Source organism: Ursus arctos, unplaced genomic scaffold, assembly GCF_023065955.2.
Source record: "Ursus arctos isolate Adak ecotype North America unplaced genomic scaffold, UrsArc2.0 scaffold_29, whole genome shotgun sequence".
Taxonomy (NCBI): domain Eukaryota; kingdom Metazoa; phylum Chordata; class Mammalia; order Carnivora; family Ursidae; genus Ursus; species Ursus arctos.
The window spans coordinates 25,180,532-25,207,196 of NW_026622974.1; the positions used below are offsets into that span (position 1 = coordinate 25,180,532).

Below are 26,665 nucleotides of genomic sequence, written 5' to 3' on the forward strand. Positions count from 1 at the left end.
ATGACCTTTGAAGAAGCCCACATAACAAGAACTGAAAGAGGCCTCCTGTCCAAAAGCCCACACAAAGCATTAAAACCTGCCAATAATCGTACTAGTAAGCTTGGAAGCAGATCCTCCCCTAGTTGTGCCTCCATATGAGACTGGAAACCCAGCTAAGAGCTTGACTGCAAACTCCCTTAGGACCTAGAGCCAGAGGCACACTGGCTCCTGCATTTTTGACCCACAAAAACTGAGAATAAGTGTTTATTGTTTTAAGACAAAATTTTGGTTTAATAGTTATGGAGCAATAGATAAGTAACACAGTAATCTTATTCTGATTAAGAGCCCTTGTGAAATGGGAGCTTTTTTGGGGGGGGGGAGTAATGAGATCCAAATATTCTTATGTTTGGGGGCGATTTTGAGACATCCTATTCCAAAGAACTATTCCAAATCCTTTACAGTCCAGTGTTTGACCAAAACTTGACTACACCAGTGCCCATGAAATGATGTAGATCTTCATCTCAAGCCACATCTCCTTCCAGGCAAAGGGTACAGGACAAAGTTTTAGCCTCTTAGAGGATCTCTCTCTCTGCAGTTCCTTGAGGGCCTCTGTTAAATGGGGCTCTAAATGCCAAGGCAGTCTATTGATAGCTAAGTTAGAATATTTAGCAAAGCTATCCCTAATCTGGCTTTGAATTTTTTTTCCTCAGTCAACTGATCACAAGGAACTGATCACTAAACTGTAGATATGAACTAAGGGTCAAAAGTATTTGTGGGAGCTAACTGCTAATGAAAATTGCTTGGGTTTTGTTCTGGCCCTGTTTTGTATATAATACTTTTAGTAAGAGGACTCCTTACCTAAGAGGATCAGATAACTCCCAGTTCATGATGAGAAATTCAGATTGCAGGGTCACCTAATGTCACATTGTCAGGCATTGCCGGAGCCCAATAGCTAGCCAAGAACTTTTCTGAAAAATAAAAAAAAAAATAAATAGCGACCTGCACTGTGATTCTGTAAGGATTTCCACAAACTACATAAAGCCTCCCGATCTGCCACATATGCTCCAAAAGTCATTGGAACTGCTGGAATTTATGGGCCAACTGGCAGAGTTCCTTCCACTGCAGCCTGGACCAGATGGCAAGCCTTTTCTTGCTCTGCTCTTCACTCGAAACTGTCATCTTTCAGGTCATCTGGTCAATGAGTCAGAACTGACGAATTAGGAGCTCACTGAACAACTAGATAGTTAAAAAACAAAAGAGAACTGAAAAAGGAAAGAAGGCTACTATTAACACCGGCATAAGAGTGAAAGGTATCTTCATCTTTGTGTACTATAAAACGGATTTTTCAAGAGACGTCTGCCTCAGATTAAGAGGAATATACGGAGTTATTCCCTCATCCAACCTCAGCCATGATTTGGGATTTTAATCGACACGGAGGTCAGGGTAGTTTGAGTCCGTCTTCGCGAGAACCTGACGCCCTCCACGCCGCTTTCTCTACGGACAGCCCTGGACAGGAGCACGGATTCCGAGGCGGAGCTTCGCCTCGGAGCTCCCGTCCCGCCTGGTCACACGCAGGCCCCACCCCTCCACACGCAGGCCCCACCCAATCACACGCAGGCCCCGTCTCACGAGACCTCCGCCCCTCCTGTGGGGTGGGCCCCGGTTGGCGCCGCTGGCTCCTCCTCTCCCTGCTGGGCCCCGGAGAAAGCTGCGGGAGTTTGCGCCATGAGTGTATCAAGGCTAGCTCTGTTGCTTGGCTGCGTCCCGGCCACCGCGTGGAGAGCGTCAAGTAAGGCGTCCGGCTCCGGGGCCGAGGTCGCGGGCGGGGTCGCGAAGGCCTGGCGCCGCGAGAAAGTCTTCCTTCGGGGGAAGCGGCTTGTGTCCCGGGCGTCTGAAGGCGCCGGGTGTTGCAGAGCTTCTCATCTTCGGCTCGGCCACCCACGTCTTGGCCCTGGGCAGGTCCCTTCCCCATCCCAGATCTCAGGGGTGGGACTAGGGCTAGAAGATCACGCAGGTCCTTCCAGCCTGGGCACCTGCTTCCTTCCGGTCACACTGGTCGGGAAGGGCAGCAAACCTTCGGGGTTGTTTACTTGGGAGCTCTCTGGGCGCACTATGCTTTGGTGCTCGTGAAAAAAAAAATGGAAAAGAGGGCCCTTTGGGAACGAGCCATTCAATTACATATTTAATTTACATCAAAAAGGTTTTGTGGCAGGGTAGAGTGTTAAAAATGGAAAAGTGCAGAGGTGGGTCAAAGTAGCAAATTAGTATAATAAAAATCAGATGAAGTCAAGAATTGTTAATACAAAGGAAGTATGCATGCTTTCAGTAAAAACAACGTTTTTAAACCCATTTTTTGTTGGAAAATTTTCTCAATATTTTAGGCTTAACCCACAGAGTATGCTAAGCATAGTTTTAATTGAGGACATCCTGAAGAAATTGTTTAAGTTGAAAACAGAATTACTGCCCCTCATAGTAATGGGTCCCACATGTCTATGCAGTTTGTTTTCTGTAATCATTTCTCCCCCAAACATGTTACTTGTTAATTGTAAACATTTTAAATGGTCCAGGAGTGAATAATGAAGTGAAAGTCCCACTTTACCCAAACCCCAAAGTAATAACTGTAAATATTGTTGTGTGTTCATTCACCATCCCTTTCTCACTTGTGTTAACAACTTAAGAATGAAGTATTTGATACCAAGAATGTATATAACACGTGTAAGTTATGAAGCAAAGCTTACATTTATGAACTCATTTTCCAATTTAAGAAATAGCAGTTCCCCTGTTCTTCTTCCTGAGGCAGTTGTTACTTTACATGGTTTTGGTCTTCATGGAAATGACTTCTTACCATTTTTATTTATTTTACTTGCTTTTTTCTTCTAACACTGTATTTCTAGATTCACCTATATTGATGTGTGGGGTTATAGTTAATCATTCAGTTGTGAGAATATATTGTACAGTTTTTCCATTCTTCTTCCCAGTGGACACTTTTGTAATTCTGGAAACATCAGTATTGGCTGCTACGCATTCTTGTTATGGGTGTTCTAATGCAAGGAGTGGAATTCCTGGAACATATGGTATAGGCCTTTTCAATTTTATAATACGATGCCAAGTTGTAAAGGCATTTCCATGCCTACTGGCAATTAGATTCCTACCAGCAGGAACATGAGTTCTTGTTGCTCCACATACTTGTCAACATTTGCTAATCATCAGAAAATTTCATTTTTGTCCGAAAAGGGTGTTGAAATGGAATGTCATTATGATTTTGTTTCTGGATTTTATATCCACTATCCTAGCTAAATTACTTTCCTCTTTTAACTTCTCTGATTAGAGAAGTTAAACATCTTTTCAAATATTAGCTTTTTTTGGTGAAATCTCTTCATTTTCTTAATAGATTGTCTTTCTTATTTATATTCTTCACATATATTTTAATACTAAACCTTTTTTAGTTATGTAAATGGCAAATTGCCAGTTTGGGGGCTGTTTTTGTCACTCCTTGGTGTTTTCGTTTTTTTTTTAATCATATACAACAGCAGCAGAAGAAAATAACGGATCTGCATGTGCAATCACACAGCTTCAAAAGAAAGGTGTCTTTTTTTTTTTTTTTTTTTTTTAAGAAAGATGTCTTTTAGGGGCGCCTGGGTGGCTCATTCGATGAGCGTCTGCCTTCGGCTCAGGTCATGATCCCAGCGTCCTGGGATGGAGCCCCACATGGGGATCCCTGCTCCGCTGGGAGCCTGCTTCTTCCTCTCCCACTCTCCCTGCTTGTGTTCCCTCTCTCCCTGAGTGTCCCTCTCTGTCAAATAATTAAATAAAATCTTAAAAAAAAAAAGGTGTCTTTTGATGAACAGATAATCATTCATAATTGTATTGTAATCTTGTCTTGATCCTTTTGTTTATTGTCAGTGCTTTGCGATCTTGTCTAAGAAAGCCTTTTCTACCCTAAAGTCAGTTATTCTCCAGTATTTTCTTCTCAAAGGTCTATAGTTTTGCTTTTTACATATAAGCCTTTATTCTACCAGGATTGATTTTTATGTATGATGTGAGGCAGGAAACCAATTTCATTTATTTTCCATGTCAGTAATCTGTTGTCCCAGGTCCATATATTGGGCCTTTCCTTCAATGATATAATGTCAGCTGTCTTTTAAGTTCACATAAACATCTAGGCATGGGTTTATTTCTTGGCTCCCTTTTTAGTTCCATTGATCTATTGTCTATTCCTGTGCTGATATCACCTGTCTTAATAACCATACCTTTGTAATAAACCTTTTTTTTAAAAAATATTTTGTTTATTTGTCAGAGAGCACAAGCAGGGAGAGCAGCACACAGAGGAGAAGCAGGCTCCCCGCTGAGCAAGGAGCCCAATTCGGGACTCCATCCCAGGGTGTTGGATCATGATCTGAGCTGAAGGCAGATGCTCAACCGACTGAGCCACCCAGGCATCCCACCTCTGTAATAAATCTTGATAGCTAATAGAGTAAATCCTCCCATTTTGTTTTTCAGAAGTGCCTTGGCTAATCTTAGGTATCTGCTTTCCATATCAAATTCTTAAAAAAAAAGTTCCTGCTGGGATTTGATTAACACTGCTCAGTATTTTTTTAAATTACCATTTTGTGATTGCTGCTTATGTATAGAAACATAACCTACTTATTGCTTTTGTATGCTGTAACCTAGCTAAATTAGTTTATTAATTTAAATTATTTGTAGCTAGGTGGGAGAGGTATTTTGCTAGGTAGACACTTATATTAACAGCAAGTAATGAAAATCTAATTTCTCACTTTCCAATATTTATATCTTTTTCTTTTCTCTTGTTTTTCTGACTTGCTCAGATTTCTAGTACCATGTTCTCTAGAAGTGATGATATCTTGTTTGTAATTGTAAAGGGAATGCATTCGTATTTCAAGTGTCATATTAGCTGTGGATGTGCCTTTATTAGGTTAACAAAATCCTATGCTATGTCTAGAAGGGTTTTTATTGTTGTTTATATATTTGTCTGGTTTTTAAGACTGAATAAGTCTTGAAATTTACTGAATTCATTTTTCTTCGTCTTCTCGGGGTGATTATATCATTTTTCTCCTTTAAATCTGTTGAGTTGGTGAACTGTAGATTTTTCTAATGCTAAGTCACTCTAGCATTCCTAGCAAATATTCAAATTGATCATGATGATTATATTTTTAATATGAAGTTGGATTTGGTATGCTAATATTTAGTTTAGAAATTGGCCTGTAGGGGCACCTGGGTGGCTCAGTTGGTTAAGCGTTCGTCTTCGGCTCAGTGTTATGATCTCAGGGTCCTAGGTTCGAGTCCCGCATCCAGCTCCCTGCTCAGCAGGGAGTCTGCTTCTTCCTCTGCCTGCTGCTCCCCCTGCTTGTGCTTTCTCTTTCTCTGTCAAATAAATAATAAATAAATAAAATCTTTTTTAAAAAAAAAAGGAAAGACGTTGGCCTGTAATTTTCCTCTTTTGCAGGTTCCTTTTCTAGTTTTGAAGCATAAGTTATTCTAGCCTCGTGCAGTGAATTCAAGAGTCTTAGGACCGTTTTCTCTTGTTATATTTTGTTTAAAGAAATCATTCTTTGAGTGTTTGGTATAAGTCAAGTATAAACTATCTGCTCTTTAAGGGAAGATTTTAAATTACTGGTTTAATTTCTTTAATAGTTATTGCATTGTTCATCAGGTTTTCTCTTCAGTCAGCTTTGATAAGTTAAACTTTTCTAGAAAATTGTTCATTTTGTATGCTTTTGTTATGTAGGCATAAAGTTCCCTTTTTAAAAAAAAATGTCTGCTCTCATAATTATGTAGTCTCTTCTCTTCATATTATTTATTTTGCTTTCTCTTGTTTTTGTCTTATTAGCCTAATCAAAGACTTCACAGCAGTTTTAATCTCTCAAGGGAACCAACTCTTGCTTTTGTTGATTCTATCATTTATATGTCTTATTTATGTTATCATTTTCTTAACTGGTTATTTTCTTTCCATTTTCTGTGTGTCTCCCTCTTTAAAACAAAACTAAAAACATGGAAATGGTGCATCTCACATGGCTTAGTTTGGGCTACAATAACAAGTTACCGTAGACTGGGTGGTTTAAACACCAAACATTTATTTCTCACAGTTCTGGAGGTTGGGAAGTCTAAGATCAAGGTGCCAGGACATCTGGTCTCTGATGAGAGCCTGCTTCCTGGTTTGTAGATGGCTGTCCTCTCATTGTCTCCTTGTGTGGCAGAGAGCAGGAAGCCACAGCAAAGGGCACTAATCCCGTTCGTGAGGGCTCCACCCTCATCACCTAATTACCGAAAGGAAGCTCCACCTCTTAATATCACCACATTAGGGGTTAGAATTTCAACATATGAATGAGAGTGGTGAAGGGGGCTCAAATCTTCAGTTCCTAACACTGGTCTTTTTTTTTTTTTTTTTTTAAGAAACATGGTAATGGTAATGGAGCTTCTTATAGGAACAATATGTGGCTGAATTTTGTTTTGTTTTGTTTTTTGGAGTTTGACAGTCTGTACCTATTTAACTGGAAAGTTCGGTCCATTTATTATAGTTATTGATATAATTGGTTTTATTTCTACCATCTTACTTTTTATGTCTTCTATTTGTCATACTTGGTTTGAATTAAATATTTTCTTCTTCCATTTTTTTTTTTCCTCTGCTGGTTTGGAAGATATACATTATCTTATATTGGTTACCCTTAAAGTCTAAATGCATACTTAAGGAAATCTAAAGTTAACAACTTCTCCTGAACAATACAAAGTATAAAAATGCTTTGAATTCACCCACCCTCTACCTTTTGTTGTTCAGCCTTTTAGGTGTGTATATTTGTGTGTTCTCGTGTATACGTTGGGATGGGATTGTGGTTTTGATAATACCCCATCACAGTTATTATTATGGCTTTATACAGTCAATGAATAAAACTTTCATTTTCTTTCTGTTATTATCTCACACTTTACTTTTGGGGTCATTTTCTTAAATCACTTAGAAATTCCATTCATGACTGTCTTTTTGTGATTAAGTTTCTTAGTGTTCTTTTTTATATAGGTTTTACTTTTAATCTGAAAATCTGGTTTCTTTCACTTTTTGTTTTTGAAAGGTGGTTTCAGTGGGTGTATCATCTTCTCATGGCTCTATCTTCTGGCTTCTGTTATGGCTATGGGGAAGTTATCTGTCCAGTTTTTGTTCCTTCATTAGTAATCTTTTTCCTGGCTGCTTCTTAGATCTTCCTTTGATCTGGTTTCCTTGTTGGGGTTCTTCATTTTACCTTGTGTCCAGATGTACTTTTTTTTCCCTTTAATTTGGCATTTCTTTGTGCTTCCTGTATCTGTAGATTCCTCTCTGTTGTATTTCTCATGGTTTTTCCACCATCTCCTTGTGGAATCATGATTAAACAAACATTTGTTAGACCTTCTCATTTTATCCTCCATATGTTTGAACTTCTCTTTGGTTATTTTCATCTTTGTCTCTATGCTTTTTCCTGCATAATTTCTTCAGAACTTAATTCTAGATCACAAATTCTCTTCTCAACTGTATCTGTTCTGCTATTTAGCCCTTTTACTGAACTTTAAATTTAAATTGTTGTATTTCTAAACTTCTTTGTGTTTTAAGTTGGCCTTTCATAGTCTTACTCATTTCTCCTTTTTGCTTTTTTTTTTTTTTCCTTGAACACATTAAGTAGTTATATTCTGATTGCAGTGATTTCAGTATGTCAGATGGTCTGGTCCTGTTTGTTGATTTCACTGACTCTTGCTTGTGATGGCTTGTTTCCTCAAATTTTACTGGGATTCTCTCTTGAGACTTGCATGAGACAGGGGTTGAGAGGGTATTTCTCCACAGAGGATTTGCTTCTGCTCTTCCCATGTGTCTGGAGCACTTCACCTTGACTTGGGTCCACTTTATATAAGATGCTCCCCTTGGGCGTTTTTGGACCTTGCAGGTAGTGTGTAATCAGGCATAAACATAGGTGTGGCCAGCCAGTAGTTTCAAAATCTCTATAAGGGCTTCTTTTTTTTCATCTCCACTCAGAACCAAGGTTGAGATGGATACTTGTCCTTCCTTAACTGTTCTCTTTATTAACTGGAAGCTTGCTTGTAGCTCCTTGCTCTTTTGACCGGCAGCATGAACATCACCTGGAGAGCGTTAAAATGCAGAATCTCAGGTCTCGCTCAGACCTCCTCCGAGTCTGCATTTTAACAAGATCCTCCGGGTGTTTTATATGCACATTAAGATCTTCAGGCTCAATTTCTCTTCTGAGTGCTGAGCCTCCTCGAGTCCTGGCCTCTAATAGGCTTTTTTTTTTTTTTTTTAAGATTTTTAATTTATTTATTCAACAGAGATAGAGACAGCCAGCGAGAGAGGGAACACAAGCAGGGGGAGTGGGAGAGGAAGAAGCAGGCTCATAGCGGAGGAGCCTGATGTGGGGCTCGATCCCAGAACGCCGGGATCACGCCCTGAGCCGAAGGCAGACGCTTAACCGCTGTGCCACCCAGGCGCCCCAATAGGCTTTTGTTTTGCTCAGGCTCAGAAGACCTCTCTCCCTGCTGTTCTGGAAGCTCTGTACCCCAGCTCTAGGTGAGAAAGACACAGGATATGTAGTGGTTTAAGTGATTGGTTACCTCACTGAACAGCTTTGTTAGTTTATCATTTTATACTTCCTTAAAGGCTCTTTGATTAAGAAATTTTTGTATAGTTGTTCAACCGTTTTAGATGTTTTATAGCTATAGGTTTTTAGGCATCTCTAATTTATCAAATTGCCAGAAGCAAAAGTTTTGAAAAGTTATTTGTTGTTTTGATTTAATGGTCATTCAGTCTTTTTTCCTTTGCTCTTACTATTCTTTCAGAAGGTCATCTTCTTGCTTGTAATGTACTTGTAAACAGAGTTCTAAATAGGCTTTGGATAAGGCCAAACCACCCCTTGAAGAAGAAGACATGGGCTTTATGGTGGTGATTTCCTTGTTTCTCAAAGGATGATTTTTGCTTTAAATTTGTCAGCCATTGTCCATGCAGTTGAGGTAGTCAGAAACTTGCTGAAGGCCAAAATGTAACACGAACATTAATATACAGCTAACTTTTGAGCACTGTCGGGGTTAGGGGCTGACCCCCTGTACCATAAAAAACCCACGTATAACTTCTGACTTCCCCAGAACTTGACTACTCATAGCCTACTATTGAATGGAAGCCTTATGATAACGTAAGCATTGATTAACACCTATTTTGCATATTGTAAGTATTATATGTTGTATTCTTACAGTAAAGTAAAATAGAAAATAAATGTTCTTAAGAAAATCATAAGGAAGAGAAAACACATGTATAGTACTGTACTGTAAAAAATTCACTTATTAGTGGACCTGTGCAGTTCAGACCTGTGTTATTCAAGGGTCAGCTGTAATTACTCTTGCTTTATACCTGCTATTTGATAGGCAGAATCCACAGGAGTGGCTCTGGGTCTCCCCTTCACCTCTTTGCTAATCCTTATGATCCGATAGACCCTTTTTTCTTGTCTGCCCTGCAAGCTACTTGTATGTGCCTCACTGCTGCCACCCCTGCCAGGTGGCTGTGCAGGGACTTGTTTCCAAAACTATAAAGCGTGTGAGTACCAAAGAGCACAGTGTCCCCTGTCTTATCTCGTACAGCACAGAAATGAGAGGAATTCCCCTCCTCCCCGTTCTGTCACACTGTTACCTATCTACAGAGTTCTGTTTAGGCCTGCGTGGTCTCCAGTCCTTTGAGGAAACTGGTCTTTTAGCTTTTCCTTGTAACCTTTGTTTCTAAGATAAAGTTCCTTCAGAAGTACTCAAGGCCAGACCTACAAGACTAGTTTCTCAAACTTCTCCTTTGCTACTCGTCTCTCTTTTCCCACAGTACACTGATGTTCCTTTTCTTTCCTCAAAACCCTTTTGCACATTGACTTCTCTGTGCTACAGTTAGACTCAAGTTACTATTCCATTCAGTGTGTGTGCAGAGACATACATATTACTTCATTTCTCTGAGCTAGCCTGCAGGGTAAGTAGAGGTACCCCCATTCTGGGGGGGGGGGATGCAGACTCAGTGAAATACAGGAACCTTCTTAGGGTCGGTCACGTTACTAAAAGTGGTGTGGCTGGCATTAGAACCCAGTGTGATTCTAGTGCCCTTAGTTTGCCAGTTTTTGTTGGTTTTGTTTTTGTTTTTGTTTTTTTTTTTACTTGTTCGTTGTATTACTGAAGGAAAGGGCCAAGCTGGTGTAACAGTTCTGCTGATGGGATGGGCAGGACAACTCTGCTTTGACAGGTAATTCAGGATCTGTGTTCTTTTCATCTTGTTCCTCCACCATCTGTAGGGCAGTGCCGCTGATCAGCCCCATGTACAGTAGCTGAGTTTTACTAATTAGTTACAACTGTGTTTCTTCCGAATCATTGGACGTATGTTCTGAATGGGCACTGTCTATATCATACAAGTTATTAAATATTCTAAGTATCACCTTGCCCTGGGTTTTGTCCACATCTGCATGGTTGAAGCTGGGTCACTGCCATGTCTGTATTATAACCCAAGGAAATGGGAAAAGAAATCCAGGGCAGTCAGCTTGTTGCAAAATTGAGGCAGCCTAATATTTGCACACGTTACTTACAGTCACAACCCATTGGTCACCACTTGGACACGTGGCCGCTTGGCTGCAGGGGAGACTGGGAAGTGTCATCTTTAAGCGAGTGGCCTGGTGCTCAGCTTATAGCAAATGAGGTGGGGGTGGGATTCCTAGAACTAAATGAAAGAAGGGAAAAGGGGCTACTTGAAACATTAGGCAGCTTCCACCACATCTACCTAATGTCACTTTTTCAGAAAATAATTGTGTTCAAATTGAACAGAATTACTGTAAAAGACTGTTAGACCTGCCCCATTGGATTATTGTGAGGTTTAATGAGGTGTCATGTTTTCAGCCCCTAGTACAGAGCCTGGCACATAGTAGGCATCTAACACATATTTATTATTTGTTAGTTACAGTTAGTATATCTGCATCATTTAAGAGGCAAAATTTTTAGCTTCAGATTTTGTCGGCATTATAATTGGTAGTCAGGACTATTTTGTACCATTTTTATGATTTTGTGTAAATGCTTAGGAATTTCTACAGATTTGAAACATACCAAGATTAATTTTTACACTGAATATTATTACAGGCTTTGAGTTAAGGATTTTTTTTGATTTGCAAAAACAACCAAACCTAAAACAGAAAGTGCTAATTTATTGTATTGAATCGAATCTGAGTGCACAGTAGCAGGTGGCTCCTGGTGTCTGTTAAATACTTGGCTGATTTTAGGCTACAAAGTGAGTTATTTGATATACAATAAAACAGACTTGTTTGGTAACCAGATGCAGAATCTAGTTATTAGCCAGAAGAGATGAAAAATCTGCCCACATTTAGAATCTAATTTGTAACTATTAAAATTCTTTCTGTATATCTGTATTAATTATTACTGAATTATCATGGCTTAGAAACAACCTTTCATGCTTTATAAATTTGTTGTAGATTTTTTGATGGATAGATAGTTGGACATTAGATGACAGACAGAAGTTTCTATTGTGGAGGTTGGCTAAACTTCCTAAATTGAGATATATTGATGTCACATTCTAAAGAATCCTATATTTCAGATAAGAAGTGACTAATTAACAAAAATCCCATGATTTAGACTGGAAATATCTTTCCATTGAGTATGGTTCACCAAAATTTTCAACATAATATTTTTTAAATAGTCACAGTAAGCCAAGATCATATTGTTACATGAAATATATTAATATAATCAGAAACTCATAGGTCTGTGTTTTCCATTTCTTAAACAAAAAGAAATGCTGCCCTAAAAGATATTATTACAGATTTTTCTCTTTAGCCTTTTAGTATATGTTTAAGTATTATTATGAGGACATAAGAAAAAATTCAATACACCCTTAGATATTGAAGTGGGAGTTAGAAGGCAAAATGGCCTGTATTCTAAATCAATAAATAAGTAAAAATGTTAAATAAATAGCTTTCTATTTTAATGCATATGGAAATTTTTGTTGATCCACAGAGTTTTTCTCAGCCAATTAATATCACAAATGTAAAGTATTTTATATAAATGAGCAGGTAGATGGGAGAAAACTATATTAATTCTGTAGATCATTGTCATAGCTTTATTAAAACATTCAGTTATGTATTTATTTTTTTAATCCTTGTGTTTTATGGACCCTTGGATCTGTGGAAGAATGATAGTTTGTATTCTGATTGGTCATTCAGACGATAATTTTCCTACTCCCTGAGCTGTCTGCAGTATATATGCAAATGAACAGCTTGATGTACTATTTCGAAATTGTTAATACAGTTTGTATGTGATGTTAACTTTATGTAATCTTACAAACAAGTCTTACATAAATTCCGAGTTGGCTGTGAAGGGTGTGTATGTATAAAAAGATTATATATATGTATATATATATGTATAAATATTTATGTGCATATATATTTGTGTGTGTATGTACATGTGTGTGTGTATATATATAATTTTTAAAGTAATTTTTGCACCCACTCACAACTCTGAGATCCACAATCATGTGCTCTACTGACTGAGCTAGCCAGACACCCCATGTATAATTTTTTAAAGCAGATGGTAGGGTGTTGTAGTGATAGCTAGAATATGAATTAAATACATGTAATGAAAGAAAATTCTAATTATATGTAATGCTACCAGCAGCTTCCAGATAATACGATGATGATAATATTAGATAAAATTTGTCACAGTGGTAAAAGCTTTGCATGAATTGTCTTGCTCAATTTATTTAAACACGTGATAGGTACTGTTACCTTCAATTTAGAAGGGAGGAAACAGATTTAGAAAGGGTAAGTTACTTGACAAATGTCAAACAACTAAAAGTGTTTGTATTAGCTTCCTACTGCTGCTGTAACCAGTTGTCACAAACTTAGTGGGGAGGTGAGAAGTCTGAAATGGATGAGAAGTGTCTGGACTGAGATCAAAGTGTTAGGGCTGTGTTCTTCTGGATGCTCCAGGGGGAGAATCTCTTCCCTTTTCCAACTTCTAGAGGCTGCTGAAATTCCTTTCCTCCATTTTCAAAGCCAGCAGCATCCATTAAGACTGCCTCATGCTGCCATCCCTCTGGTTCTCTCTTCCAGTTGTCTTTTACCCTTTTAAGGATTCTTGGAGCGCCTGGGTGGCTCAGTCGTTAAGCGTCTGCCTTCGGCTCGGGGCATGATCCCGGTGTTCTGGGATCTAGCCCCGCATCGGGCTCCTCCACTGGGAGCCTGCTTCTTCCTCTCCCACTCCCCCTGCTTGTGTCCCCTCTCTCTCTGGCTGTCTCTCTCTCTGTCAAATAAATAAATAAAATCTTTAAAAAAAATAAAATTAAAAAAAAAAAAAGGATTCTTGTGATTACAGTGGACCCACACAGCTAGTCCAGGGCAACTGCTCTAGTCGAAGGTCATCTGATGAGCAACCTCAGTTCGAACTGCGACCCAAATTCTCCTTTACCATGGAACCTAACCTCTTCATAGGGTCTGGGTGTGAGGTTCCAATCATCTTTGGAAGCCATTATTCTGCTTACCACAGTGGTATAACTGGAACTGGTCCCCAACTCTGTCTGTTTCTAAAACCATTCCTTCAGGAAGTTCAACACCCAACCCTGAGATCATTTTTTTCAGGGTGGGGTTTTGCATTTATTGAACATGATCTTAACAAGGGTTGGATCACTTTCAGAGCAGTTTAGAAAGTTTAGCTTTGTCTATATGACCTATAGACAAAGTGATCTCACTTATATGTTGTAAATGCCTGATACATTTTTAAATGTTTTTAGGATTCAAATATAAGAACATGAAATACAGTCTCTTGTAATTTAAATAGTAAATATTGTCATTAAAACTTTGTACTACTTAGTAACAATCATCTCATTTCTGGTATTCGGGACATTGCTTTACACAGGAATCAGTATTTTATTTATTTATTTTTTATTTTTTATTTTTTTTTTAAGATTTTATTTATTTATTCGACAGAGATAGAGACAGCCAGCGAGAGAGGGAACACAAGCAAGGGGAGTGGGAGAGGAAGAAGCAGGCTCACAGCGGAGGAGCCTGATGTGGGGCTCGATCCCACAACGCCGGGATCACGCCCTGAGCCAAAGGCAGACGCTTAACCGCTGTGCCACCCAGGTGCCCCAGGAATCAGTATTTTATATATAAGTTTTTACAATTTTGATAATGGTTAACTAATTTATTTTAAAGCTCTTCTTTTTAAACTGATAATATTGGTTGCCCCTGAGGAAGGGAAATGCCTGTGTGGAAGGTGGAAGAATTTTCACTGTATGTCCTTTTGTACTTTTTGTACTTTGATAAATGTGAGTGCATAAACTAAAAACAAATAAATAGAATTGTTAACTTTTTAAAGTAAAATAAATGAACAGCTTCTAATTTTTCACTGTCTCCACTCTCCAGGATCACCCCTTCTATGTCATTCTTTGAGGAAAATGAGTTCTCAAGGAGAAAAATCCAAACCCGTTAAACAATCTCTTAAGAAGCCAAAGTTACCAGAAGGTCGTTTTGATGCACCAGAAGATTCTAATTTAGAGAAAGAACCACTGACAAGTGAGTATGGGCATACCTCACAGATACTACGGGTTTGGTTCCAGACCACTGCAATAAAGCAAATATGGCAGTAAAGCAAGTCAAATAATTTTTTTTTGGCTTTCTCAGTATGTATAAAAGTTATGTTTACACTATACTGCAGTCTATAAAGTATGCAATAGCACTGTGTCTAAAAAAACAATATATGTACCTTAATTTAAAAATACTTTATTGCTAGAAAATACTAACCATCATCTGAGCTTTCAGTGAGTCATAATGTTTTTCTGGTGGAGGGACTTGCCTCAGTGTTAATGGCTGCCAACTGATCAGGATGGTGCTTGATACAACAATTTCTTAAAATAGGACAACAATGAAGTTGTTTACTCCTTTCATGAAAGATTTCTCTGTAGCATGAGATGCTGTTTGGTAGCATTTTACCCACAGTGGAACATCTTTAAAAATTGGGGTCAGTCCTCTCAAACCCTGCCACTTCTTTATCAACTAAGTTTGTATAATATTCTATACCCTTTGTTGTCATTTGAACAGTCTTCCCAGTATCTTAAACAGGAGTAGATTCCATCTCAAGAAACCACTGTCTTTGCTCGTCCTTAAGAAGCAACTGCTCAACTGTTGAAGTTTTATCAAGAGATGGCGGCAGTTCAGTCCCATCTTCAGGCTCCACTTCTAATGCTACTTCTCTTGCGGTTTCCACATTTGCAGTTGCTTCCACCACTGAAGTCTTGACCTCCTCAAAGTCATCCATGAGGGCTGGAACCAACTTCTTCCAAACTCCTTTTAATGTTGATATTTTGACCTCTTCCGATGAATCACACATGTTCTTCATGGCATCAAAATGGTGAATCCTTTCCAGAAGGTTTTCAATTTACTTTGTCTGAATCCATCAGAACAATCATCACCTATGGCAGCTACAGCCTTACAAAAATGTATTCCTTAAATAATAAGACTTGAAAGAGGAATGACTCCTTGATCCACGAGCTGCAGAATGGATTCTGTGTTAGCAGACATGAAAACAACATTAATCTCATTGACCATCTCCATCAGAGCTCTTGGGGGACCAGGTGCATTGTCAATGAGCCGTCATATTTTGAAAGGAATCTTTTTTTCTGAGCTGTAGGTCTCATCAGCGGGCTTATGATATTCAGTAAACCGTTGTGTTGTGAACAGATGTGCTGTCATCCAGGCTTTGTTGTTCCACTCATGGAGCGCGGGCAGAGTAGATGTAGCTAATTCTTAAGTGCCCTAGGATTTAGGGAATGAACACTGGCTTCAACGTGAAGTCACCAGCTACATTAGCCCCTAATAGGAGAGTTAGCCTGTTCTTTGAAGCTTTGGAGCCAGGCGTTGACTTCTCCTCTCTAGCCATGAGTCTTTTTTCCAACAGAAAGCTGTTTCGTCCACATTGAAATCTGTTGTTCACTGTAGCCACCTTCATTACTGATCTCAGCTGGATCTGGATAACTTGCCGCAGCTTCTACGTCAGCACCTGCTGCTTCACCTTGCACTTTGATGTTAGGGAGATGGCTTCTTTCTCCGTATCAGCAATAAGTCTGTTTGCTTTCTTATCATTTGTGCATTCACTGAAGTAGCACTTTTCATTTCCTTCAAGAACTTTTCCTTTGCCTGCACAATTTGGCTAACCGGTTGTTGCAAGTGGCCTAGCTTTTGGCCTATCTTGGCTTTCAACGTGCCTTCCACATTAAGTTTAATCATGTGGAGCCTTGATTTAAAGTGAGACACTTGTGACTCTTCCTTTCACTTGAACAGTTAGAAGCCATTGTAGGGATATTAATTGGCCTAATTTCGGTATTGTTTTTCCCAGGAAGCGGGGAGGTCCAAAGAAGGGGAAAGACAAGGGAACAGCTGTTCAGTGGAGCAGTCAGAGCACATGCAACATTTATCAGTTAACTATTTTATATGGTATGTTTTCTGGTGCTCCAAAACAGCTCTAATAGTAATAGCAAAGATCACTGATCACAGAGCACCGTAACGAATGTAATAATAGTGACAAAGTTTGAAATATTGTGAGAATTACCAAGATATGACACAGAAACACAAAGTGAGCAAAGTGCTATTTGGAAAAATGGCACCAGTAGACTTGCTCATAGTAGGGATGCCACAATTTGTAAAAAAAATTAAAAAAAAAAAAAAGCGGTATCTGTGAAGCATAATAAAATGAAGTATGCTGGTATAGTAAAGCTTCTCTTAATTTTTGAAGTATCAAAAAAGTATTTTAGTTATTGAGAAAAAAGAATGAAAGAAACATGTTATTGTTTATAGTTTTTTATTAATAATAAAACATATTTCACAATGAATAAATTACCATACTGACCTTCACTATGGTTAGGTTTAGAAAGGATAAGTTCCAAGCCCCTCACAGTGATTGACTGTGTTTGTTTTATTTATTATACCCCTTATTCACATGACAAAGTATATGAATTGAGACCTGTTTCGATGCAAATAACTTGAAAAATCACTTAAGTAGACTTTAACAAATGGTTGTGCAGGTTGCTACTGGCCTACAAGGTACTCAGGTGGGGTACCCCAGGGCAATGATGCTGCTGGGCCTTGGAAAAAAATGGACCTTGGGCGTAAACACTGTATGGAAACCAGGATATTCTTCCTCCTTCTCTTGTCCCTGGTCACTTCTCTTCATTGTTTTCTGTCATCAGACTCCCTTCTAAGTCACTGAGTGGAAGGAACTGCTCCTAGCTGCTACTCAGGTCAATAGAGCGACTAGACAGAAAATACAATTGTTTAGTTCTAATTCCAGATTTCTTTTTTTTTTCTTTTAAGATTTATCTATTTATTTGAGAGAGTGAGTATGCACAGGCTGGGGGGTAAGGGGAGGGGAAGGGAGAGGAAGTGAATCTTGAACAGATTCCCTGCTGAGTGCAGAGCTGAGGTGGGGCTAGATTCCCAGGACCCTGAGATCACGACCTGAGCCAAAACCAAGAGTTCGTCCCTCAACCAACTGAGCTACCCAGACATCCCTAATTCTAAATTTCTTAAGAACAGAGCTCATTGGCCAAGCTTGGGTCAGGTGTCTATTGCTAAATCAGAGTGGCCAGTGGGGTGGGTTACAGGTGAAGGTGGTTATTCTCACCGTAGCCATGTGGTTGTAGAAAGAGAAGGGGAGTTTGGAGAAAGAAGAGGTTTTTTGAGAGTGGTGGGGTAATAGACTGAACATCGTTTTGTATTTAGTATATACAAAATTTGGTTCATGTCTTAAATCTCTGTTTTTTAAAGTGCTACTTTATTTTCATTCTATACTCTTTTGTGCCTTTGAATTGTGGAACATGTGCAAGTATTAGCTATTCAAAAAGTATCATTTTAGATAACGTAAATGTAAATATACCAGTTCGAAACCTTGGCAGGGCTGCCCTGCTTATCTCCCGAGAGTTAACCCATTTATGCAGTGAAGCATCCTAGACAAGAAGATATCAACAGAGGATACAGGGACCTATATCTGGAACTCTTTAGAATATAAAAGCTTTTCTTTTTGTTCATTCTTTTAAGTATTTCAGTTCATAGCACTTTACTAAGCCCAGTCTAATAACCAGATCAGTCAGCCAAAATGATGGAGACTTTTAGAAAGCATAATCTAAAGGTAAAATTCTTATTTCATAGTTATAGCCAAGCACAAAAATATAAGAGGAAATTTTTCATTGAAACATCATACACAAAAGTAGCAATCCCAGAAGTAAACCCTCACATATATGCTCAATTGGCTTTTGAGAAGGTTGCCAAGATCATTTAGTAGGGAAAAGACAGTCTTTTCTATATGTGGTACTGAGAAAACTGGATATCCACATGCAAAAGAATGAAACTATACCTTACCTTACACCATATATAAAAATTAACTCTAAATATGTCAAAAACCTAAAATTAAGAGATAAAACTATAAAATTCTTAAATGAAAACGTTGGGAAAAACCTTCCTGATACTGATTTTGACAGCAGTTTCATGGTTATGACACCAAAAGCATAGACAGCAAACACAAAAATATGTAGGTGGGACATTACCAAAATTAATAAATTTTGGACATCAAAGGACATTATCAAGAAAGTGAAAAGAAAACCTACGGAATGGTGGAAAATATTTGTAGGTCATGTATCTGACAAAGAATATCGAGAGTATATAGAAAACTCTTACAACCCCACAAAAACAACTCAATTCAACAATGGACAAACGACTTGAATATGCATTTCTCCAAAGATCGACAAATGACTAACAAGCACTTGAGAAGGTGCTCAAGATCACATTCCTTACAAATCAAAACCACAGTGAGATACCACTTCACGCCAACTAGGATGGCTACAATTTAAGAAAAACCAGAAAACAAGTGATGGCAACAATGTGGAGAAATTGGAACCATCCCGTGTTTCTGGTGGGAATGTAAAATGATGCAACTACTATGGGAAACAGTTCGGCAATTTCTCAAAAAAGTTAGATATAGAACCCAGCCGTTCTACCTCTAGGTATATATCCAAAAGAATTGAACAGATATCTGTATACCTGTGTTCATCGCAGCTTTATTCACAGTAGCCAAAAGAAACAACTCAGATGTCCGTTGATAGATAAATGGATAAACAAAATGTGGTACGTGGAATACTATTCAGTCATAAAAAGGAATGGCATTTTGATTGTGCTACAATATGGATGGACCTTGAAAACATTATACTTAATGAAATAAGCTAGGCACGGACAAATATATGATTCCACTTAAATTATGTGCCTAGAGTAGGCAAATTCATAGAGATAAGGTAGGATGAGGTTATCAAAGTCTAGAGGAAAGGAGAAAAGGGAAAGTTTTTGTTTAATGGGTACAGAGGTTATATTGAGGATAATGAAAAACTTTTGGGTATAGATAGTGTGATGGTTATAGACCATTGAGAATGCAGTTAATGCCACTGAATTGTATACTTACAAATGGTTAAAGTGATAAATATTATATATATTAAATACAATAAAAAAGAAAGTACATTTCAAAAGGTAATCATCTGTTTGACACAATGCTAGGTATTCATCGTTAACTTTTGAGTTGCTGAAATTTATGTTGAACATAGTAGCATCTCTTAGAAGCTGGTCTAGTAAACATCACCAAATCCAGCAAATGCTTTTTTTCAGTCCTCATTCTATAGGAACGTCTACAGGCTTTGGCATTGTTAACACTGCTTCTGGAAATTTCCTGTCTTGGTTTTGGTTATCGTTTGTCCAGTTCCTCCTCCTGTTTCTTGAACTATTTCTCCCTGAACTCTTTTTTAAGCTCTTCTACCACAGAGATTCAGAAATCTGGGTATAGTTCTTCGCTCCTGCTTCTCTTCCTGTGTCCTGGCTCCTGGTTTTGTTGATAACCACCTTAACATTTGTCAAACTCATCTCCTCTTATCCATCCTACCAGTAAAGCCCAAATTCAAGCATCTGTGGTTCTGTTGGTCTGTCTTCTTCGTTTCCTTCCCTCCGGGCTTGTCTCCCTGCCTCTGGTACATACGTCATTCTAAGAAAAGTGTATAAGTTGTCCCTTTGCAGAAAGTAGACTTCATTATTAAGATAATAAAGGAAGATTGTTTGCAGCTGAGCACCCTGTTTGATGCAAGGATGAGTAAGGAAAATGAGATACAAAAATAACTGAACAGGACGTTGTGTGATAACTGGCATAAGAGATATGCAAAAAAAGTTCGGAAGAAAAGTACAGAAAAGATAACATTTGTGCTGGGGTTTAAAGGCACAGTAAAATCTTAAGTAGTTAAGGAATGGTGGGGAGATGTTTCAAAAAAGAGAAAGGTGTGGTCGGAGAGATAGAGGCTAGGGAACATGATACCTGCGAGAGCCGGCCAGTGGGCCTGTTTGGCTGCAGGTTAGAGCACATAGTGGATTAATGGCATCTAGAGCTAGAGAGGTAGGTATGACTCCAATCTGGGAGGGCCTGAAGTACCAGGTTACAGCACATGGGCTTTATGCAGTGGACAGTGAGGAAACTGAATGGTTTTGAATGGAGATTATTTTAATCAGCTTTACTGTAATACAGTGCATATATTAAATTCACCCGTTTGAAGTAAACAGCTTGATTAATTTTAACAGTGTTTATAGTCATGTAACCAACACAAAGTATACAACAGTTCCATCCCACAAGGAGTCCCTAGTGCCTCTTTATAATTAGTCTCATTTCCCCATACCCCTGGCAACCATGAATCTGTTCTCTGTCACTATAATTTTGCCTTTCCTAGGATTTTATATAAATGAAATCATACAGTACATAGTCTTTTGTGTCTGGCTTCTTTCACTTAATGTAATGTGGAGGAGGGATTCTGTTTTAGAAAGATTAATTCATCCTTCTATGCAGATGAGGCTGAAGTCATGAGAGTCAGAAAACAGATGAGTTAGAAAACTCTTACATTAGTCTAGAATGTGACTCGGCATGACTCAGAGTGGTACTAGAGAGAGTAAAAGGTTTCAGAAAACTGCAGGTCATAATGAGGGTGAAAATTAGGTTAAAGAAACATGAGGGAAAAGACTCCATAGACGGTTGCAGTCAGAAAGAAGAAAGCTCAAGAGTGTGGGACTTGGAGAAGGAACATATTCAGGAGATAATGAAATCAAAACAGATGGTGCAAGTGGACGTGAGGATCACTAGGAAAGAGGACCAAGGAGCTCTGTGTCCCCAGTATGTGAGGTTACTGATGTGGGTGTTAGTAGGAGGGATAATGGGGAGAGGCGAAGCTGTGAACCAAGTATTGATCCTATCCAGGAAGATAGAAGCGTCTTTATTACCGGACTGGAAAGAAGTGTTGGGCAAGTGAATGGTGTGGAACTCAAAAGAGGAAAGGCCATAGAGGTTTGGTGGGAGAATGGGAAGCTGGAAGTAGCAGTGAGGCACAGGGATATCTTGACCACTTCTTCCCTAGTGCTGTGGACTGAATTGTCTCCCCGAAATCCATTTTCAAAGCCCACCCCCAAAGGGGTGGTATTTGGAGATGGGGCCTTTGAGAGATAATTAGGTTTAAATGAGTCATGACACTGGGGCCCCATGATGGAATTCGTGCCCTCATAATAGGAGACACTAGAGAGCTCACGATCTTTCTCTCCCTGCCTTGTGAGGACATAGTGAAAAGGGGCCATCTGCAAGCCAGGGAGAGGCTCCACCAGAACCCAGACATGCTGGCACCCTGATCTCAGACTTGTAGCCTCCAGAACTGTAAGAAAGTTAACTTCTGTTGTTGAAGCCACTCAGTCTGTGGTAGTTTGTTACGGCGGCCCAAGCTGACTAAGATACTCAGTGAGCCCCAGAAATATGGGAGACAGAAGAGCTTCCCGTAGAGGCTTTTGGAGAAAGTCCCAGGACGGAGTTCTTTAAAAAACAGAATGATGGGTGGGGAAGAGTTTATTCACAGTGGAGAAAGAAGTTTAAAAATAGGTATATATTTGAACATTTTCAAGGTAAATTCTCTATTTTCTTTTTCCTAGAGAGGGACTACATGAGTTTGGTGATGTTCATTTAGTTTTCTAAAGAGACACAGCTTAAGAATTGGGGTTCTTTCTAATAGCTCATTCCTCTCCTGCTCTTCCCATATACAGAGCAATAGTTTATGGGCTGAGAACAAGACTGCAACCGGAATGTCTGAAATCAAACTCCGTTTTACCACAGTAGTAGCGGTGTGACCAGGGATACCTTTCTGAACCTCTTTGTGCCTCATTTTCCTCATCTATAAAATGGAGGCAATAATTGTTCCTGTCCCATAGGATTATCATGAGAACAAAATGAGTTACTATGAATAAAGTGCTCAAAAGTGGGCCCGACTCAAGATGGGTGGTCCTATTATGAACACAGAGTATTAATAGTAACATCTGTTATGTCCATAAATGCTAGTATCAGCTAACCATTTGCTGAAGCCAAAACCCTATGATGAAGGGCAAGAGTACTCATAGCTAAAATTAATTGAACATTCTTATGTACCCAGCACTGAGCTAGGTCCTTTCCATGCATTTCTTTGTTTAATTCTCAACAGACTAAATCAGGTACGATTGTTGTGTCCATTTTACTGATAACAAAACTGAGGCATTGAGCCAAAGTACTCTTGTTTCAAGACCTTTCAAACCTTATGGATTTGTACTCTATATTCCCTGCATTCCTTACCTTCTCTTACAGTCCATCAGCATATATGCAGCTCACTCCCCACATTGGGGCCTGAGAACATTCTAAGTAATTAATGTAGGTAATAAAGTTCATTGAATATGACAATTGTATCCTAAAGTGTTTTCTCAAACTTGGGAAAAAGAACCACATTTACAGTTCATTTAAAAGATTGCGCCGTCAGTGAAATCTGCTGTAACCCTGTCTTCCAAATTGGCCAAAATGCCTTTCTTGTCTCTGTTGACTACTGTTTTTGCATCTTCCATCTTTCTTTAGAATTTCCAGATGATATTAATCCTGATACCAAAGAAAAAGGTGGTCCCAGAGGCCCAGAACCTACCCGATACGGAGACTGGGAACGAAAAGGACGCTGTATTGATTTTTAAGACACATATTATTAACTTCAGTATCTTTTTCTGAATATGTACACCAGAATTTATTTCCAGTTGTTTTCTTTCTGTATATCCTTTAAGTCATTTAATTTCTATAATGTGTTTAAAAGCATAAATAATGCCTTGAAAGAAAATATGCTGCTATAAATCAAGAAAGGGGAAATAGTTCTACATTAGCACATTAATTTTCATTTAAATATATTGGAGTATATACATGATTAGAGCTGCAAACTCATTTCATCACATTTCAGTTTAAATTAATCATCTGCTTATAAAATGCAAATGTAAATAAAACAAGTTTTAATGATTTTTGTTGCCACATGCTAGGTAATGGTGACTTTTTAAATGTGAGTTAAGTAATACATTATAGTTTGATAAGGTCTCAGTAACAAGAGAAAATCTAACTCCAGAGCCAGATTACTTGGGTTCAAATCCTGGCTCTGCTACTTATTAGCCATGTGATCTTGGATAATTTATTTAACTTTTCTACACCTCAGTTATCTTCATGTGCAAATTGGAGTTAATACTAGTTTTACCTTCTAGGGTAGTGAGAAGATATTTAAATGAGTAAGTACATGTAAACTACTTGGAACAGTGCGTAGCACATAGCTCTCAGTGTGTTAGCTATCCTTCAATCTTAAAGGTATTTTTCCAAGTCTCTAGGCTTTCTGTGGGGAAATAGTAAGAAACCGAGTTTGAAATAGTTGAACTGAAATTGTTTTATATGAATATAGCATTAAAAAATCATTAGTTGGAAAATTCGTGATTTTTTGCATGGATGAACTGAGCTGAAATATATGCTAGTTTGTTAAACATAAAATTTAGATACAGAGGGTCAATATGAGGAAAGCAGGGGATGAAATGGGCCAGCTTAGTCAGTTTTGGCCTTTGGATAACTGGGTCAGGAAAAGTCATGTCCAGTTTACAGATGTGGAAGGAAGAATGGAAACTGCTGGGCTTGCCTAAGGCATCCTGTGCTGTCCTCTGGCCTTACTCAGTCCCAGAGACCGGACCTTCAGCCCCCAGGCTACACTTAAGTTACTTAGGAGGAAAGGCTTTGCAGGGTCTGTGGAAGACAGTGCCGCAGGCTGATAATGCTGTGATATGACTTGTAAATGCGATGTTATTTGAGAAGATTGTAGAAGATTTATACAAGAGAATACACTTTCTTAAAAGTGTATTCTTCTCCGAAACAAACTAAGTAGTGTGGTAATTGTGCCTAGTCATTCAGTCTTTGTATCGGTTCTCTCTCTGTCAACATTTGTTCTTCTCATGGCAGTTACTGGGTTTGCTGCTGAGTGATAACCATATTCCTTTAAAAACAGTCTGTAATTTAGTCATCCTTCAGTTAGCCTACGTTAGTGAAAGTTTTTATTAGGTTAACATTCCAGAAGTACTATGTGAAATTATTTTGTATAGTTTTGCCTGTGTTTGTGGTATGTGATATAGGAGAGACAACTTAGATACTTCAAAAACTAGTATGAAATATGTAACAACCAAAATGTTGTATTAAGATAATAGAATCCTGGAGGCGCCTGGGAGGCTCAGTCGTTAAGTGTCTGCCTTCAGCTCAGGGTGTGGTACCAGCGTCCTGGGACCAAGCCGCACATCAGGCTCGTACATTGGGAGCCTGCTTCTTCCTTTCCCACTCCCCCTGCTTGTGTTCCCTCTCTCACTGGCTGTCTCTCTCTGTCAAATAAATGAAATCTTAAAAAAAAAAAAAAAAAGATAATCCTTAACCTCTGTTAATAGTAACATGTTTCATGACAGCCATCAAATACATAGGTACAATTTGGTGTCATAAAAACATTTGTGATTTTTATGTCCATCGGACATTAACTAAAAAACCTGAAGACTCCCAAAAGATGATGTAGCAGCAGTGGAAATGCATCACTCACATCTCCTCCTGTGGGAAGCAGAGGTGACTGAGAACCCCAGCTGCTGCCCCATGGGATCCACCTCTGTTCCTGCTGAAGCTACACTTCCCGCAGGCTGTTCCCAGCCAATGAATGAGTATGGTGGCCCACTCCCCTGATGGATGACATTGGCTCAAGGACTCCCCATTAGCCTGCCCAATACTTTCTTCAGACTGTGCTGCTGTCTAAGACTCTTCCTGCCCGAGTCTTCTTTCCTTCTCTCTCCCCTTCACAGGCGTCAGACTCTGCCTACTTTTCCCCTTTATAATTCAAAACATTTCCCCAGTAAATCTCCTTTACAATTAATCCCATCTTATCATTTGTTTCTCAGAGAACCCAAACTAATGTGTAGTTTTAAAAGAACAGCTTATAAAAGAACAACTTATAGACAGGTTTTTAGAAAATGCCACAAAGCTTGTGGCTTTTTCTAGTACAGTCATAATCTAACCATTTAAATCTTACATTGCTTGGGAATTTCTGGGAAATTATACGCTGTACATTTATACAGAAGACTTGGACCATGGAACCTTTGTACATTTTAGGTGTTTTGGTGAAATTGAATTATGTCCATCATTTTTCTTATTTTGATGGCAGTTGCTGTGAACTACTATGAGTCAGAATCTACCGTTACCTATTACTAAACTTGAACAACCTAAAGCCATATTCTGCAAATAAATAACAAATGTTCATTGGATGAATAGTATGGCTTACAATGAATAAACTTAGTAACAGTAATTGTTAATGATGTATCAGCAATTTTAATGATACTTTCAGAACAGGGCAGTAATTTTTATAAGTAGAAGAATGGCAGTGGACTGTTAACCAATACTGATTGATCGTTTAGGAAGGAGAGTAAAATGAAGAATTCCTGAGTTCATTCTTGCGTTCAGTTGATTCTTTCTATTTAATCAGTGATTGTTCAGATATTCTGCTAGGCTCTGTGTATTTGGTGACGAATGAAACAGAGCCCTTGCCATCCTGTCATAATGTCTGATGGATTTGATTTACACATGAGAACAATGATAACTGAAGGCTAAATGCATTGCAAGTGACTGTACTTCAACCCAACCAAACCTAAGGGAACTTTCTATGTTTGATGAGGCTATCACTTTCTGAATTTTTGTTACCAGATGACTCTTCAGAGACATATGTGTTCACCTTTTAAAATCTAAACTGATTCTGTGAGATATGAATCAAGTCAAATATTCATTCTGTGATCAGTTGCGCTCTGACCTTGCCACGTATCAGATTGACGTAGCTACTGACCAAGAAGAGGTGGAGTGAACAGAGTGATGTAATGAAGATTCTTGGACCTGTAAAGATCCCTCAAGCCTCTCCTGGCTCCAGAAGAGCATTTTTGGTGGGCCTCCCTCTGTACAACCACTGGAACTGAAGCTGCTTCTTACTTCCCTAAGCCAGGACTGGCTGCTGTGAATGAAATATAAAGAATATTGAATGATCCATGCACAGGAGGGAATATATGAATATTAAGAAATATTTATGATCATTACGTATTTGGTGTTCTGTGTCCTCTGGGGACTTTGTTCTAAGTCTTCCTCCTTGAGATCTTTCATTTGTAGAAACAGATACTGCTTTCCTGACCCGCGCAGACTCTGGCCGGGGTTCCAAAATGTGCTGCTTTTTTGCATCTCCCTCCTTTTCTTTCTC

General features: G+C 38.8%; 1 protein-coding gene across 1 annotated transcript; it reads left to right on the forward strand.

The window, feature by feature from the left end:
* SDHAF4 (succinate dehydrogenase complex assembly factor 4) lies at positions 1-26,504 on the forward strand. Its single transcript, XM_048219568.2, has 4 exons — positions 1-94; positions 1,484-1,768; positions 14,409-14,558; positions 22,966-26,504. The coding sequence occupies exons 1-4, from the start codon at positions 1-3 to the stop codon at positions 23,073-23,075; spliced, it is 639 nt and encodes a 212-aa protein (XP_048075525.2). The 3' UTR covers positions 23,076-26,504.
* Positions 26,505-26,665: the final 161 nt, after the last annotated feature.